At 41.3% G+C, this 16189-nt stretch overlaps 1 protein-coding gene and 1 long non-coding RNA gene across 7 annotated transcripts in view; both read right to left on the bottom strand.

Moving 5' to 3' along the window:
• The window catches only part of LOC135095143 (patatin-like phospholipase domain-containing protein 2), a 44704-nt gene that overhangs the window by 8621 nt on the left and 19894 nt on the right, over positions 1-16189 (bottom strand). Inside the window, exons 2-10 of one of the 6 annotated variants that reach the window (XM_063995921.1) lie at positions 15484-15596; positions 14125-14244; positions 10067-10255; positions 8327-8515; positions 5177-5374; positions 4663-4752; positions 4115-4290; positions 2554-2720; positions 148-2080 (exon numbers count right to left, since the gene is read on the bottom strand). In XM_063995921.1, coding sequence (XP_063851991.1) covers positions 1791-2080; positions 2554-2720; positions 4115-4290; positions 4663-4752; positions 5177-5374; positions 8327-8515; positions 10067-10255; positions 14125-14244; positions 15484-15596 — 1532 coding nt within the window. In that variant the 3' untranslated portion in view covers positions 148-1790. Of the gene's footprint in view, positions 1-147; positions 2081-2553; positions 2721-4114; positions 4291-4662; positions 4753-5176; positions 5375-8326; positions 8516-10066; positions 10256-11959; positions 12152-14124; positions 14245-15483; positions 15597-16189 lie in introns of those variants that run through there. The other 5 variants (XM_063995916.1, XM_063995917.1, XM_063995919.1 and 2 more) reach the window with 5 other exon arrangements.
• LOC135095144 (uncharacterized) lies at positions 7687-8316 on the bottom strand. Its single transcript, XR_010264065.1, has 2 exons — positions 7992-8316; positions 7687-7920 (listed from the first exon to the last, which is right to left on the bottom strand). It is a non-coding gene; the product is annotated as an uncharacterized LOC135095144 (long non-coding RNA).

Raw genomic sequence — 16189 nt, 5'->3', positions numbered from 1 at the left:
AAATAAAATAAGAGGGTTTATAGGCACAGACTCACACCTCACATCTTTGCCTCACTCCCATCACTGCCATTACTCTAGCCTACTGAACACACACACACACACACACACACACACACACACAGGTATCTGGACACAAAGACACACGAACACATAGCATATCTTGTTTATTAAGTCCCACAATACACATGAGAGAAATATAAACATGTAAACAAACACAGAGATGAGAATAAATAATGTAAACAAACAAACGAATGAAAATAAATAAGTGTGATAAATGACTGTGATGAATGAATGGCAATAAACACATGACTAAGCAACACAGGAAGATCTCTCTCTCTCTCTCTTTCTCTCTCTCTCTCTCTCTCTCTCTCTCTCTCTCTCTCTCTCTCAATCAATCAAGATACCAAGCAAGAGACAATATCAAAACAAACAAACAAACAGACAAATAAATAAAAACCATACATAATGAAAATAAAAAGTAAACAAACAGATGAACAGATAAATAAACACATCTATAACAAAAAAAAGGCAAATAAATAAAATAAACAAACAAAAAACACACACTATTAATTAACAAAACAAAAATGCACTACACAAACAAACAAACACACAAACAAACAAACACAGCCCACAGAAGGCAGAGTCATTCACACTCAACAAAAAAATTCACAACAATAATTTGTATTTCGAACTCGTAAATTCTTGAGGGAAAAAAAATCCATCGTTTTCTTTTCGTTTAGCGTCATCGGATCAGAGGAGGAGGGAGGAAGGCGTCTGTGTGTGTGTCGAGGGGGAAAGGGAGGGAGAAGGAGGAGGAGGGATGGGAGAGAGAGATGGGAAGAAAGATGAGGAATGGGATATATAAGGAGAGAAAGACAGGAAAAATGAAGAAGAGGAAAGAAAGGAGGGGTGAAGATAGGGAAGGAAAGAAGGCAGAAGGAAGGAGGATGAAGAGGTGGAAATAGGAAAAGGAAGGGAGAAGAATGGGAGGGATGAAGAGAGAAGGAAAGGGAAGAGAAAATGGGATGGGTGGGGATAGGAAAAGGAAGAGAGCAGGAGGAGGAGGATAGAAGTAATGAGGGGAGAAGGGAAGGGAGGATAGGGAAGGAAAAGAAGAAATGAGGAAAAATAGATAAGTAAACGAAAGGGAAGCAGAGAGAAGGGAGGAGGATAAGTAGATGAGGATAGGAGAGGATGGGAGGGATGAGGAGATAAGGAAGTGGGGAGGAGGGCTGAAGGATGCTGAAGGACACTGAAGGATACACACAAGTTTTACCAAGACATGAGTTTCAAAGGAGTGTGGTGACCTGAGACCCTTGAACTTCCTAAGGTTGAAAGTTCAAACCCATGGCAGTGTACTGAGGCTGTGTGGGAGGGGGGGCACTAACCACCCAGCCACAGGTCACCCCCCGTCACACTGCTGGGGACTCGCTGTGGTGGAGATGAGTGCTGCCAGTCACAGGTACATCACACTCCAGCAACATTAAGTGGAGTGTTCAAGTTCAAGGTCACCTCCTCACCTCCCATGCCTTTGTAAATCAGGTCAAATCGGGTCACTGCGGCATACTCTCAGGGCCAAGTCTTGTCGTAACTAGTGCTGGGAAGTTTGGGTCACCTCTTCATTCCCTATGGCTTTGGAAATCAGGTCAAATCAGGTCACTGTGTTGTGTTCTGAAGGTCATCTCCTATCATAACTGGTGTGAGGAAGTTTGGATCACCTCTTGTATCACACTTTCAAGGTCCTCTCTTGATGAACTCCCTCACAACTTTACAAATCAGGTCACATGGGGTCAGTGGGATGTGCTCTCCAGGCCATCACCTCCAGGCACACCAGGGGAGTCCTGGGCGAGGGCGGTGGCAACAATGGCCACGTTCTCCATGACAGAGCCGAGGAGGAGGGCAAACATCTGCGCCTGCTGCTCCGCCAGGTCGTCTGGGGCACTCTTCAGCCCCTGCATGGTGTTCAGCACGTGGTTGGAGTACGGCTGTCTGCCTCGCCGCCTCCTTGGTGCCACAGAGAGGTGGTTCCTGCGCCTCGACCTGTGCTTGGTGGCCTGGCGTCGTGTCTTCCTCTGGTGCCCTGTTATGGTGGTGGTGGTAGTGGTGGTGGTGGTAAAGATTGGTGTTAACTCCTGGCTGCAAATCTGTGGCTGTGTTTGTGTGAGGGATGAGTGGCTGGTGTGTCTTCAGGCTGTCAGGTGTATGCTCTTCTCTCTCTCTTGTACAGATATATACACACAACCTCTCTCTCTCTCTCTCTCTCTCTCTCTCTCTCTCTCTCTCTCTCTCTCTCTCTCTCTGTCTCTCTCTCTCTCTCTCTCTCTCTCTCTGTCTCTCTCTCTCTCTCTCTCTCTACCTATCTATCTATGAACCTTGCTGTCTCTATCTATATATCAATCCATCTATCTGTCTATCTACCTATTTCTTTTAATTCTACATTCTCTCCCTTTCATATTATCCCTCCCCCTACCTCTCTCTCCCCTTCACATCCCCCTCTCTCTCTCTCTCTCTCTCTCTCTCTCTCTCTCTCCTGTCACCCCATCCCCCCCTCACCTGAGAACTGCGTGATGGCCAGCTGGCAGGAGAACTTGGTGTCAAGGCGGCGGTGATGGTGGTGCAGGGAGCTCTTAGTAGACATCCTGAGCAGGGCCTTGACCAGCGTGATCACCTGCCGGGCCAGACTCTGCAGGTCCTTGCTGGTGGGTGCCGTTGCCATGAACCTGCACACAGCCACAGGGGGATGGATAAGCACTCAAGTCAGTCACAGGGGAAGGATAAGGACTCAAGTCAGCCACAGGGGGAAGGATAAACACTCAGGTCAGCCACAGGGAGAAGGATAAACACTCAGGTCAGCCACAGGGAGAAGGATAAACACTCAGGTCAGCCACAGGGAGAAGGATAAACACTCAGGTCAACCACAGGGGGAAGGATAAACACTCAGGTCAACCACAGGGGGAAGGATAAACACTCAGATCAGCCACAGAGGAAGGATAAACACTCAGGTACACAGGGGAAGGATAAACACTCAGGTCAGCCACAGGGGAAGGATAAACACTCAGATCAGCCACAGGGAGAAGGATAAATACTCAGGTCAGCCACAGGGGAAGGATAAACACTCAGGTCAGCCACAGGGGGAAGGATAAATACTCAGGTCAGCCACAGGGGAAGGATAAACACTCAGGTCAGCCACAGGGAGAAGGATAAACACTCAGATCAGCCACAGGGGAAGGATAAACACTCAGGTACACAGGGAGAAGGATAAACACTCAGGTCAGCCACAGGGAGAAGGATAAACACTCAGGTACACAGGGGGATGGATAAACACTCAGGTGAACACTCAGGTAATCATGCACACGAGGAAAAGGTAAACACAGGTAAACACTTGTAAACATATACCTGAGAAATAGATAAATACAGATACACACAGGTAAACATACACATGAGAAATAGGTAAACACACTGATAAACATACACACAAACACACAGCTGAGAAATGAACAAACACAGATAGGTAAACAAACACAAACCAAAGAAATGGACAAACACAGATAGATAAACACACAAACACCTGAGAAATGACAAACACACAGATAGGTAAACACAAACATAAACCAAAGAAATGGACAAACACACAGATAAAATAAACACACAAACTCCTGGGAAATGAACACACATAACTGGGAAATAAACAGACAGACAGACAGGTAAACACACCCAAGAACCCAAGAAGACCCAGGTTCGAGTCCCGGGCGCGGCGAGGCAAGTGGGCGAGCCTCTTAATGTGCAGCCTCTGTCCACCCAGCAGCAAGTGGGTATGGGATGTGACTCAAGGGATTTAGGCCTCGCTGTCCCGGTGTGTTGAGTGTGAGTGGTCTCTGTCCTACCCAAAGATTGGCCACCATGAACGAGATCTTTCTGTACGGGCTGAGTGACTAGATGACTGTAGGTAACTAACACACCTGAGAAGTAAACAAACACACAGACAAACAAATAAACACACATGCAAACACGAATAAACACAGAAGTAGAAACACAGGTAAGCAAACACACGAGAAATTAATGAACACACACATGACAAACAGGTAACCACACAGACACACACACAGACACACACCTGAGGAAGGCAGAGTAGGCAATGTCCATGGGCAGCACATAGGGCAGGCTGAGCACAGACAGCAGCTTCATGGACTTGTGCTTGAATACCCAGTTCATGAGACCCTCGTTGGCAGAAGTGATGGCGTCCTGCAGGATGGACCCCACCGCCTCTGGGAGCTGGTCCAGGATGGCCTCCTGCCGGCATTGTGGAGGCCGTGAAGGAGGTGGTGGTGGTGGTGAAGGTGGTGGAGAAGGAAGAGGTGAAGAAAGGAGGAAGAGGTGAAGGATGAGGTGGAGGTGAAGAAAGAGACGGAGGTGAAGGAGGAGGTGAAGGTGGAAGTGAAGGAGATGGTGGTGGAGGAGGTGGTGGAGGTGAAGGAGGAGAATTTACATGGTGCTGATAAATTAAGGTCTTATTTTCTTTTTTATTTAATTTCTTCTTTTTTTTTATGGTTATTTTGAGTAATTTACATAAGAGAAGGAAAAGTTATGTGATGCTAGTAAACTTATGGGCTCTCTCTCTCTCTCTCTCTCTCTCTCTCTCTCTCTCTCTCTCTCGCTGCTCACCTTGCGCTGCTGCTTACAGTCAATACAGTTATCCTCTGGGTCGTGGAAGTGATTTACCGACACCAACTCCCGCGCCTCCTCACGAGACTCCTGGGGATACACAGAACACACTGTCAATTACTACTACTACTACTACTACTACTACTACTACTACTACTACTACTACATTTAGACAGTAAAATAAACACAAGGTAAAAAAGGTAAAAAAAAAAAAAAGTGTCCCATCGTGTGCCGTTACAAAGGCGAAAACCTCACACCACAAATAAATACAACAGCAACAATAACAAAGAAAAGTGATACTGTAGATAGATAAACAGATACTGATAAAAAAAAAGATAAATTAAGGATTAAGGAACAAACTTCAATTAAACAACATAAAACACAAACAACAACAAAAAAGGAAGAAACAAAGAAAGAGGATAAAAAAAAAAAAAAAAAACAATGAACACACACACACACACACACACACACACACACACACACACATATAATCCAAACAGCCAAAACAACTCACTGTCAAATTGAAGCTGGACTGCACAGCGAGGCACCTGGTACAATTGATGAGGTTGTTTCTCTGCAGGAAGTCAAGGGCATCATTGAAACCCTGCTGACACATCTTGCTTAGCACCTCGGGGGGCGGCGGAAACAGAATGCGAGCGAAGCGGTATAAGTTTTCCTTGCTCAGCTCAATGCTCGTGTTGGCCAGATTCACCTGTGGGAGGGTGCGGCAGGCGTGTTACATGATGTTGGGGTGTGTTTTAAGGGGCTAGATGGAGCTAAATGGGGTTTGACTGTGTTTTAAAGGGTTCGGCTGTGTTTAAGCGTGTTGCAGTATTTGTCTAAGGTGTTAGATTGCTTTCTACGCGTGCTAAAGGCTATTAGGGTGTGGTTAAAGGGTGTTACAGTGCTTCAGCGTGTGTTTAAGAGTGTTGGAATGTGTTTTACGGTGTTTGTGTTTAAGAGTGTTAAAATGTGTTTTGGGAGTGATAAAGGGGGTTTTAAAGGGTGTTGGGATGAGTTTTTTGAGTGTCGGATGGAGTTTAAAAATGTTGGGATGTGTTTTGGATGTGTTTATACGAGTGTAAGATTGTGTTTATGGATGTTATATATACAGGATGTTGGATTGCGCTTTGGGTGTGTTTAAGGGTGTTTTAATGTGTTTTGGAGCTGTTTGGTGTGTTTAAAATAAGGAGTGTGATAATAGGAGTGTGATAATATAATGTTTTTTTTTGTGTGTGTGTGTGTGTGTGTGTGTGCTTAAAAAATAAAATAATAAATAATATATAAAGGAACTCAAATCTCCTATCACTTTCTATAATATATCATCATTATCATCACAATATATCACAATTACTCTTCTCCCTTTGAAAGCAAAATAAACAGCAACAAGTATTCCACATCAAAATTTACATACAACACTGTCTAGGTGATGCATCTTTACAAAATTTACACCATTGGGTGATGCGTCCTGACAAACACAACACCAACACAACCACAGCAATACTCACGGGGCCGCGGCGCCAGTCACCTTACAGCTAGAGAAGCAGTCATTAATATCTGCGGTCAGGGAAAGCAGAACAAGAAGAAACAAAAGCAAATATCACACAACAGTACATTGGGAAGGTGTATGGAAAACTATGTCTACACACACACACACACACGCACACACACACACACACGGTCTCAATGTTAGTATAAGCAAAGCAGATTATTATTTTTTTTTTCCTATTGTTATTATTAGTAGCCTATGTACTTGCATCAACAAAGAAAGGAGACAGAACCTACGAGTAGAACAGTCATTGGAAAGTTCCAATCATAAAAGATAGCAGAAATTAATCAGTGTAACTCCCAACTTATCGACACTAAGTAATAATAATAATAATAATAATAATAATCGATGAAAACACTAACAAGTTAAACAAAATATTTGGTGTAGTATGCAAATTAGCGACAAGCCGTGAATAATAATAACAATAATAATGATAATAATAATAATAATAATAATAATAATAATAATAATAATAATAATAATAATAATAATAACAACAACAACAATAATAATAACAACACAAAGTTAAACATCAATACTATAGTGAGGTTAATGATTTAGGTACGTAGCTCTCGACTTTTATCCCGCTATAAAAAATAAAAAAAAAAAAAAAAAAAAATCGAGTAAACAAGAAAACCCAAGTATGGAGAGCATGGGAACAGGAGCAGCGCTATCTGGTAATTTCCATTATCGCTCCAAATGACGACACATCACTATGAAAAATTAGACAAAACACGGCACAATTATAAAGATTAGACTTTTTTTTAGCGAGGGCCACAGATAAGATCAAGATCAGGATGGTGTGACTCATGTGAGGAATCCCCAACACACACACACACACACACATACACACACACATTATACAAGTGGACACACGTACACGGATGATAACGGTGTGTGTGTGTGTGTGTGTGTGTGTGTGTGTGTGTGCAATTATTACAGACACGTAGGTACACATGCACAGTCTCACGCAACTGTATGCATGAATGTGATATGTATGTGTGTCTGTGCATGTTTGGACATATGCATATCATTACTGCATATATTACAACAACAAAACAACAATAACAACTACTACTATTAATACTATTACTACTACTACTACCACCACCACCACGATTAAAAAACATTTTAATAATAATGGAATAATAATAATAATACCACTTATTATTATTATTATTATTATTATTATTATTTATTATCATTATCATCACTGTCATTCCCAGCCACATCATCGGCGCCACAGCCACAGCAGCCCACGTAAAGCAGTAATCAACAGCCCACAGGGACACCACACCCCATGCAGCAGACCCACACACGTCTGCTACACGTCCCAAGCAGGGCTATCTACAGTGCCCACCCCGCCACACTCCCTTCCCTCTATCAGTTAACCTTGTCCTGACCTTCAAAAATATAACTGGGAAAACAATAGTGCTGACTCTTAAGGTGAGGGGGGGGGGAGCTATAGAAACAAACATATTATTTACATTAATTCCTTGGTGTGACTGCCTCGCGACATGTCCCCAGCAGCGCCTGTCAACAGTCACGTGCATGGGTTTGCGTAAATAACCCAAAGATTCTCACTTAACTAACCTTACCTAACCTAACCTAATCCAGCACAACCTAGCCTAACATGATGTTCCACAAACTTACCTTCCCTAACTTAACCTAACCTACCCCCTACACAACGTCCCCTAGCCTAACCTAACCTAAACTAACCTAACTCAAACCTAATCTAGCCTAACCTAACCTAACCTAACCTTACTGAACCTAACCTAACCTTACCGAACCTAACCTAAACTAACCTAACTCAAACCTAATCTAGCCTAACCTAACCTAACCTTACTGAACCTAACCTAACCTTACCGAACCTAACCTAAACTAACCTAACTCAAACCTAATCTAGCCTAACCTAACCTTACCGAACCTAACCTTACTGAACCTAACCTTACCGAACCTAACCTTACCGAACCTAATCCAACCTAACCTAAACTAACCTAACCTTAACGAACCTAATCTAACCTAACCTAACCAAACCTAACCCAACTTAACCGTCCCTTCCCTAACCCCACCTAACCCAACCCCTCCCTCCTGGTGCTCCTGCCGCCGGCCTACCGTGACAAGCCCCGCGGTGGTGTCCTTAGGGCAGATGTCGCTCTCTCCGCAGAAGGGGCTGACGGTGACAGTGCCGTGGTCCACCTCTGGAAGGTTATTCGTGAACCCGCCATCCACATACCGAACCCCCCGCACCTTGGGACACGCCCACCCGCTGAAGCCAGGGATGAAGGCAGAACAGAGCAGCCCCTGAGGATGTGTGGGCGTGGTGAAGGACGGGTGCGGCCACGTGGTGTGTGAGTGAAGGAAGGATGTGGGTGTGTAGGTGTGTAGGGGCGTGGTGAAGGAGGGGTGTGGGGTGTGGGGGCGTGTGAAGGAGAGGTGTGGGGTGTGGGGGGCTGTGGCGGTGTAGTGTGTTTGTGTTCCAGTTTTCTCTCCTTTTCTTCTTTCCCTTCTTCTCGTGTGTGTGTGTGTGTGTGTGTGTGTGTGTGTGTTCCTGTTTTTTTCTCCTATTTCTCCTTCTTCCCCGTCTTCCTTCTCCCTTCCCGGGCCCCTCCCCTTCCCTTCCCATCCCACACCCCAAGGTTCTTCAAAACACAACGGGATGAAAACGGAATATATAAACAAATCAGTTCAAACAGTCCATAATACTTCACCGCTAACCTAAATGCGTAAATAAATAAATAAATAAATAAATAAATAAATAAATATATATATATATATATATATATATATATATATATATATATATATATATATATATATATATATATATATATATATATATATATATATATATATATATATATATATATATATATATATATATATATATATATATAAATTAACAAGTAAATGAATAAGTTGTAATAAATATTCTGTACAAGAATGTCGTTTCTTTTAGTTCTTTGCTGCAGTAGTAGTAGTAGTAGTAGTAGTAGTAAGTGTATTTATCTATACTGTACACCTATCTACTTATCTAATTACTACCAATACATTATCAGTTTCAGTGTAGGTCAATTCTCCTCCCTCTCTTTCTCTCTCACACACACACACACACACACACACACGTGGCACTCAAGCCGACACATCATTACGCCAGCAAGTCTTGTAAACAAAGCGTCCACAACACCAACGGGGTGACATTACCGGGACAGGCAGCAAGGGAAGGCACGCGGGGAACAAAGCTACCGTTTAAATACGCACGATAACATTATACACGCGAAAAAAAAAAAAAAAAAAACAGACGCCAGAAAATACGGCAATATGTACAAATTAATAAAGGAGTTGATAAATAAGCCAGAAGACTTAAATATGCCTAGTGATTACAAGTAATATTGATGATGATGATAGAAATATAATTAACAATAATTATACTGCAAGAGAAAATTTCCAAACCATATTAAAAAGGGGAATAATAATAATAATAATAATAATAATAATAATAATAATAATAATAATAATAATAAAAATAATAATAATAACAATAATACCAGAAACACGATGATAAGTGATGATAATATTATCCCTCGTATCATCATTATCGCTTTTATCAACATTTTCGTTTTTTTCTTAATCTCCCTTACTGTAACTGTTTTTTTTTTTTTTTTCCACCTATCATCACTATCATATGCATTGTACTGAGGCGATTTAAGTTTACGTGATTATTCATCAACTCCCTTACTTCACTAATTACGGCTACGATGGGTTAAACTGGTGCCAAATAATAATAATAATAATAATAATAATAATAATAATAATAATAATAATAATAATAATACTAGTGAACGTTGACAGTACCGCGAGGGAGATGTGCCTGTTATCCCTGGGGCAGATGTCGCTGTGGCCCGCGAAGGGACTCACGCAGATGGTGTGTGCGTCCAGCATGGGCAGGTTATCGCTCAGCACGCCGTCCAAGTAGCGCACGCCGCGGAACACAGGGGGCACCCATCCGCTGAACCCAGGCACGAACGACGAGCAGCACAGCGCCTGCCCGTGCGTGCGTGGGTGTGCGTGTGCGTGGGTGCGTGTGCGTGCGTCAATTGAGGGGACAAAATTTTTTAATTTTTTTTTCTTATTTTGCGTTTTTTTCGATATTTTTCCTTTTTTCTGTTTTTTTTTTTCTTTCTGCGCGCTATCAATATAATACTTACGCAATTATTTATCCTTTCTTTCCTTTTCTTTCTTTTTTACGCTCCTTCAGAAATTCCTAACGCACATTTTCACCAACAACCACCACCACCACCACCACCACCACCACCAACAACAACAACAACAACAACAACTATAATAATAATAATAATAATAATAATAATAATAATAATAATAATAATAATAATAACAACAATAAACCTATAACTAACAAAAAATCATACAAATAAAACTAAACTCTTCTAAATGGATGAAAAGTGAACCAGGAAAGAGGAAACAGTCACGAGCCAATCAAAACGCGTGCTGAAAATTCAAAGGTTAGTAAAAGCGCGCTGATTGGTCGGCGGGCAAACAAAAGCGAGTCATGCTGCGCGGAAATAAATAAAAGGATTCGATGTGCGCCATGCAGAGAGAGAGAGAGAGAGAGAGAGAGAGAGAGAGAGAGAGAGAGAGAGAGAGAGAGAGAGAGAGAGTTGTCGTCAATTATGGGAAAAAAAATTAAAAGAAAAAGGAAAACACGCGAAAGAACGAAAGAAAAAAAGAAAAGAATTCAAGAAGTCAGCAATTTTCTTAAAAACTTCAAGTCCGATAGTTGGAAATAAAATTAGAAAAACGGACAGAAAAACAAAAGACGGCTGAGAAACAAAACAAAAGAAAAATCAAAGAAAACAAAGTAAAAATAAATGATAATAAATAAAGACTGAAAACGGAAGAAAGAAGTCGACATAATACAAGAGAAGGGAAGAAAAGGAAAAGAAAGTAAGGAAGAAAGAAGAGGTGAAGAAAAGTAAGTCAAGAGGACACAAGAGCGCCAACTGGGTCAAGAATGAGAGAAGCAAGAACATAAACATACAGAAATCGAAAAAAAAAATAAAAATAAAATAAATAAAAGAAAGACTAAGACAACGAAAACCGGAAAAATAAAGAAGTCGAGAAGAACACAAGAGCGCCTGAAGAACTGACAAAAATTGAGGAAAATTAAATTAAGTAAAAAAAAAAAAAGTCTTGAAGAAAACTAAGATATGAAAAAAGCGGAAAAATAAGTCGAGATATTAACAAGACTACCAACCTAACCAAGAGAGGCAGCCAAGCAAGTCGACGGTTCCCACACACCAAGGAAAAATGGAAGAAAATTGACAAATCGAAGAAAACGAAGTAAAAGAATATTAAAAGTAAACAGAAAAGAAAAAAAATAATAAGAGCGAAAAGTGGAAAAAAAGTCGACGACAAAACGAGAGCGCCAACCATGGAGGTATAATGGTAAGCTTCCTTGGTGCCAACCGAACCGAAGGAAGCAGGCAGGCAGGTAAGTAAGTCGATGGTTCTCGCACGCCAAGAGGAAAAAGAAAATACAGAAACTGAATATTAAATAAAAAAAAAGAAAAAAAAAAGAAAGAAAAGAAAAAAAAAGAAAAAAAAGAAAACTAAGAAAAGAAAACAAGTCGAGAGAAACACAAGAACGCCAACCGAACCGAACCGAACCGGAGAGAGGCAGGCAGGCAGGCAAGCAAGTCGAGGTTCCCGCATAGCACAGCACCGCACCTGCAGCACGGGGGGGCCGGGTGAGTCCCTGGGGCAGATGTCGCTCTCCCCGCAGAAGGGGCTGACGGTGACAGTGTGGTCGTCCAGCAGCGGGAGGTTATCGCTAAAGCCCCCGTCAGCGTACCGAACCCCGCGGAACGTTACGGGCGCCCATCCGCTGAAGCCAGGAATGAACGCCGAACACAGAATGGCCTAGGGGGGACGGGGGTTACTGGGGGGGGGTTACTGGGGTTGCTGGGGCAGTAAGTGGGGTTCAGCTGGGGAATATACTGAGGTTTACTAAAGGAATATATGATTCACTGAGGCTTTTAGGATTAATGGAGTGTTATTGTGGTTTAATTAGGTTGAATGCGAGGTTAATTTAGAAACATAATAATAAGTTTGTGGTAATATAGAGTTTTAAGGGAAGATTATTGGGTAAATGAAGCCTTGTGGAAGTTACTGGGGTTCTTGTGGGTGACCTTGGGGTAATCGAGGTTGTAGGGCAAGATATTGGGGTTTGCAGGTCACAGAGGGCATTGGGAGGTTGATGGGGGGTGGGGGGGTTGAAACATTACTGGGGGTGTTTGTGGAGTGTAGGGTGTGTGTAGGGGTGTGTGGAAGGATATGCGTGGGAGTTGTATGGGTGTGTGAGGGTGTGGAAGGGAGGAGGAAAGAGGGAGGAGGAAGGAAGAGGAAGCACCATCACCACAAGGGTAATATCAATGTGTACAGGTGTCTCGCCATGCAATTTACGAGTACTTCAAGGCCAGTGAGAAGACATATTTATCTTAGAGCCTCTGCAAATGTCTGCCATTAACGATCCTACCCAATGAGGAGGAGGAGGAGGAATGAGAAGAGGAGGAATGGGGAAGAAGAGGAGGAATGGGAAGAGGAGGAAGGAATGGGGAAGAAGAGGAGGAATGGGAAGAGGAGGAAGAAATGAGAAAAGGAGGAGGAATGGAACAAGGAGGAAGGAATGGGAAAAAGAGGAGGAATGGGAAGAGGAGGAAGAAATGAGAAAAGGAGGAGGAATGGAACAAGGAGGAAGGAATGGAACAAGGAGGAAGAAATGAGAGAAGGAAGAAGGAATGAGAGGAGAAAGAGGAGGAATGGGAAGAGGAGGAGGAGGAATGGGTACTATTACCATCGTCACTAACCCTTTCACCATCACCACCACTATCTTATCACCACCACCACCACCACCACCTATTGTGTCACCCTCCCCATTATGTAACGCAAATAAGAGTGACGACACACACACACACACACACACACACACACACACACACACACACACACACACACACACACACACACACTAGTAATAATAATAATAATAATAATAATAATAATAATAATAATAATAATAATAATAATAATAATAATAATAAGAAGAAGAAGAAGAAGAAGAAGAAGAAGAAGAAGAAGAAGAAGAAGAAAACATCCAAGATAAACAGAAATGGAATGAACAATTAAAAAAAAAATAAATAAATAGATAAAAATTCAAATATATTTCATTAACAGGCATAAAAAGTGACAGTAAATATAGTGATCATAGTAAACAGCCTTCAGTAGTTCAAATAGCAATATAATCATTAACAAACACAAGTCATAGTACATAGAGACCAATAGTATAAATAGTGAAGATCAAATGTTGCGAAGACTAATAGCATGACAACGAATAGCAGTAATAGTAGTCACCATTAGTATAGTGACGTAATTAATAGTAGTTACAGCAAATAAATAGTATAATATAAATAGTTGCCATAGTAACTCTAGGTCAATAACAGAATGGCAACGTATCAAAGTTTGTGCAAGTAATCCTGTGAGTCATTTCGTAAGTAAGTATCATACTTATGTAAAAGTTATCGTACTCTGACTGATTTCTTCATCACCACCACCATCATCAAATATGTCCTTATCTCTCTCTCTCTCTCTCTCTCTCTCTCTCTCTCTCTCTCTCTCTCTCTCTCTCTCTCTCTCTCTCTCTCTAGCATCATCACTCCTTCACCCTCTGACACCATTTTCTTGTAGTCCCCCAACCTAAAAAAAGAAAACGGGCGTCAAGAGTACGACAACAGGCAATAAAGGGTACGACGGTTAAGTTTCCCCACCCTGAAAGAAAAAAAAAAAGAGACTGAAGAGTACGACAATGGACAGCGACAGGTACGAAAGCGGCTCACCTGGATTAGCTCCTCGCGGGTGTCGAACTGGGAGAGCAGGATGTTCTTGCCGTCACTCACCCGCGTCACGGAGATGAACAGTTTGCCACTCACAATGCGATGGGCGTCGTCGGGCAATACCTGATGGACGAGTACGGTTTTCGTTCTTCATTTGTTATCTAAAAATATTATTATCATTCCTCATTCATATATTTTCTGTTTTGGGGTATTTTCATTATTTTTAATTTTATGTTATCGAAATCCTTCATTATCTCTGTTAATTTATTTATCTTTTTTTTCTTATCTGTACGGTTTTCGTTGTTCATTTATCTAAAAATATTGTTAACATTCTTCATCTTAATTTTCTTTTTTTTGCCTATCATTTTTTTTTATTCCTTTATTTATTCGTTTTTTTTACGTAAGGATGGTGAATATCAATAATATTTTTAAATACCGAGAGACTGAAAATGTAACAGTTATGATGGTAATAATGGCAGTAGTAATAATAAGAACAAGAACAAGAACAAAACGAATAAAAAGACTTACAACAACAACAACAACAACACAAAAAAGAAGAAGAAGAAGAAGAAGAAGAAGAAGAAGAAGAAGAATACAAATCAAGAAATAACTAATCCTTTTTCTTCTTCCTCCTCTTCTTCTTCACTCTTTCTTCACCTCCTCACCCTTTTTCCTCCTCCTCCTCCTCTCTTCTCTTACTCAATTTTTCTTTAATCCTCCTCCTCCTCCTCCTGATCCGTAATAGTTGGAATGACCTCAGTTGACCTTAAGCTGACCCCATAACCTATGACCTAACTTTACCTGCGCGGGAGGAGTGACCTGCTGGGGCTGACTTGACCTTCCCAACTGACCTCACCTGTCCCCTCACCTGTTATTTAAAGCCTAATCTGTCTTTCTTTTGGGGGGAGGAGGAGGAGGAGGAGGAGGAGGAGGAGGAGGAGGAGAAGAAGAAGAAGAAGAAGAAGAAGAAGAAGAAGAAGAAGAAGAAGAAGAAGAAGAAGAAGAAGAAGAAGAAGAAGAAGAAGAAGAAGAAGAAAGAAAGAAAGAAAAAAAGAAAAAAAAAAGAAAGAAGAAAAAGGGCGAACAACAGCAACAACAACAGGAACAACAACAACAACAACAACAACAACAACAACAACAATAATAATAATAATAATAATAATAATAATAATAATAATAATAATTGAAATTAACATCAGTCATATCTCCATCATTATCCTAAATCATCATAATCATCATAGAATAAATAAATAAATAATTAAATAGATAAATAAGGAGAAAACGAACTCAAATCAAAATATACACCAAAGAAAACGTGACATTGTAAGGGAAACACAGCTAATGAACGGCCCCTTGACTCACACTCAGAAGTCCCTCACGCAGCAACTTCTCCACGTTGAAGGTCGGACTGAAGGGCCCCAGTGTGTGCTTCCTCGCCTCCGTTGCCGTCTTGAGCACTGACGAGGTGATGGTACCTGATTGGAAGGAGAAAGTGAGATTATTATACATTGTACCCCTTGTTTTATTAATATTTCTTGTCCTTATCACTTTGCCTCAACATACAACAATGCAGAACAATAAAGGCACTGCATAGAATCTTTCAGTGGATCTGTAGGATGTAACAGGGAACATAAGGCGTAGATTACCCAATGTTTAGTTAGTGTGATGATGAAGGTGGCTGTACAACAATAAGAAAGCCCTCAGAGTGGTTTGTGATGAAGGAAACACGTCAACAACTCAAAATCCACGTAAACAGGATGTGATGCTGGGAGGCTCATGAAAAGAAGGCACTCCATGGTATGTGCAGTTTTCAATACCCATATTTACTCCGCCATTGCTGCTTTGTTACTATCATTGTTCATTTCCATCACGTACACTTGAAAGGCGATAGTAGATAAAGGAGATGAAAAATAAGAATAAAAGAAATAATTGTAAATGAAAGGAGAAGTACACATTTTGACCCATTGTTATCTGCTCATTGTAATTGTAAACAGGATGTGTGTGTGTGTGTGTGTGTGTGTGTGTGTGTGTGTGTGTGTGTGTGTGTGTGTGTGTGTGTGTGTGTGTG

The sequence above is a fragment of the Scylla paramamosain genome, chromosome 47 (genome assembly GCF_035594125.1).
Source record: "Scylla paramamosain isolate STU-SP2022 chromosome 47, ASM3559412v1, whole genome shotgun sequence".
NCBI lineage: Eukaryota > Metazoa > Arthropoda > Malacostraca > Decapoda > Portunidae > Scylla > Scylla paramamosain.
Note: the sequence above shows the minus strand (reverse complement) of the source record. Positions and strands in the feature narration are given on the sequence as shown.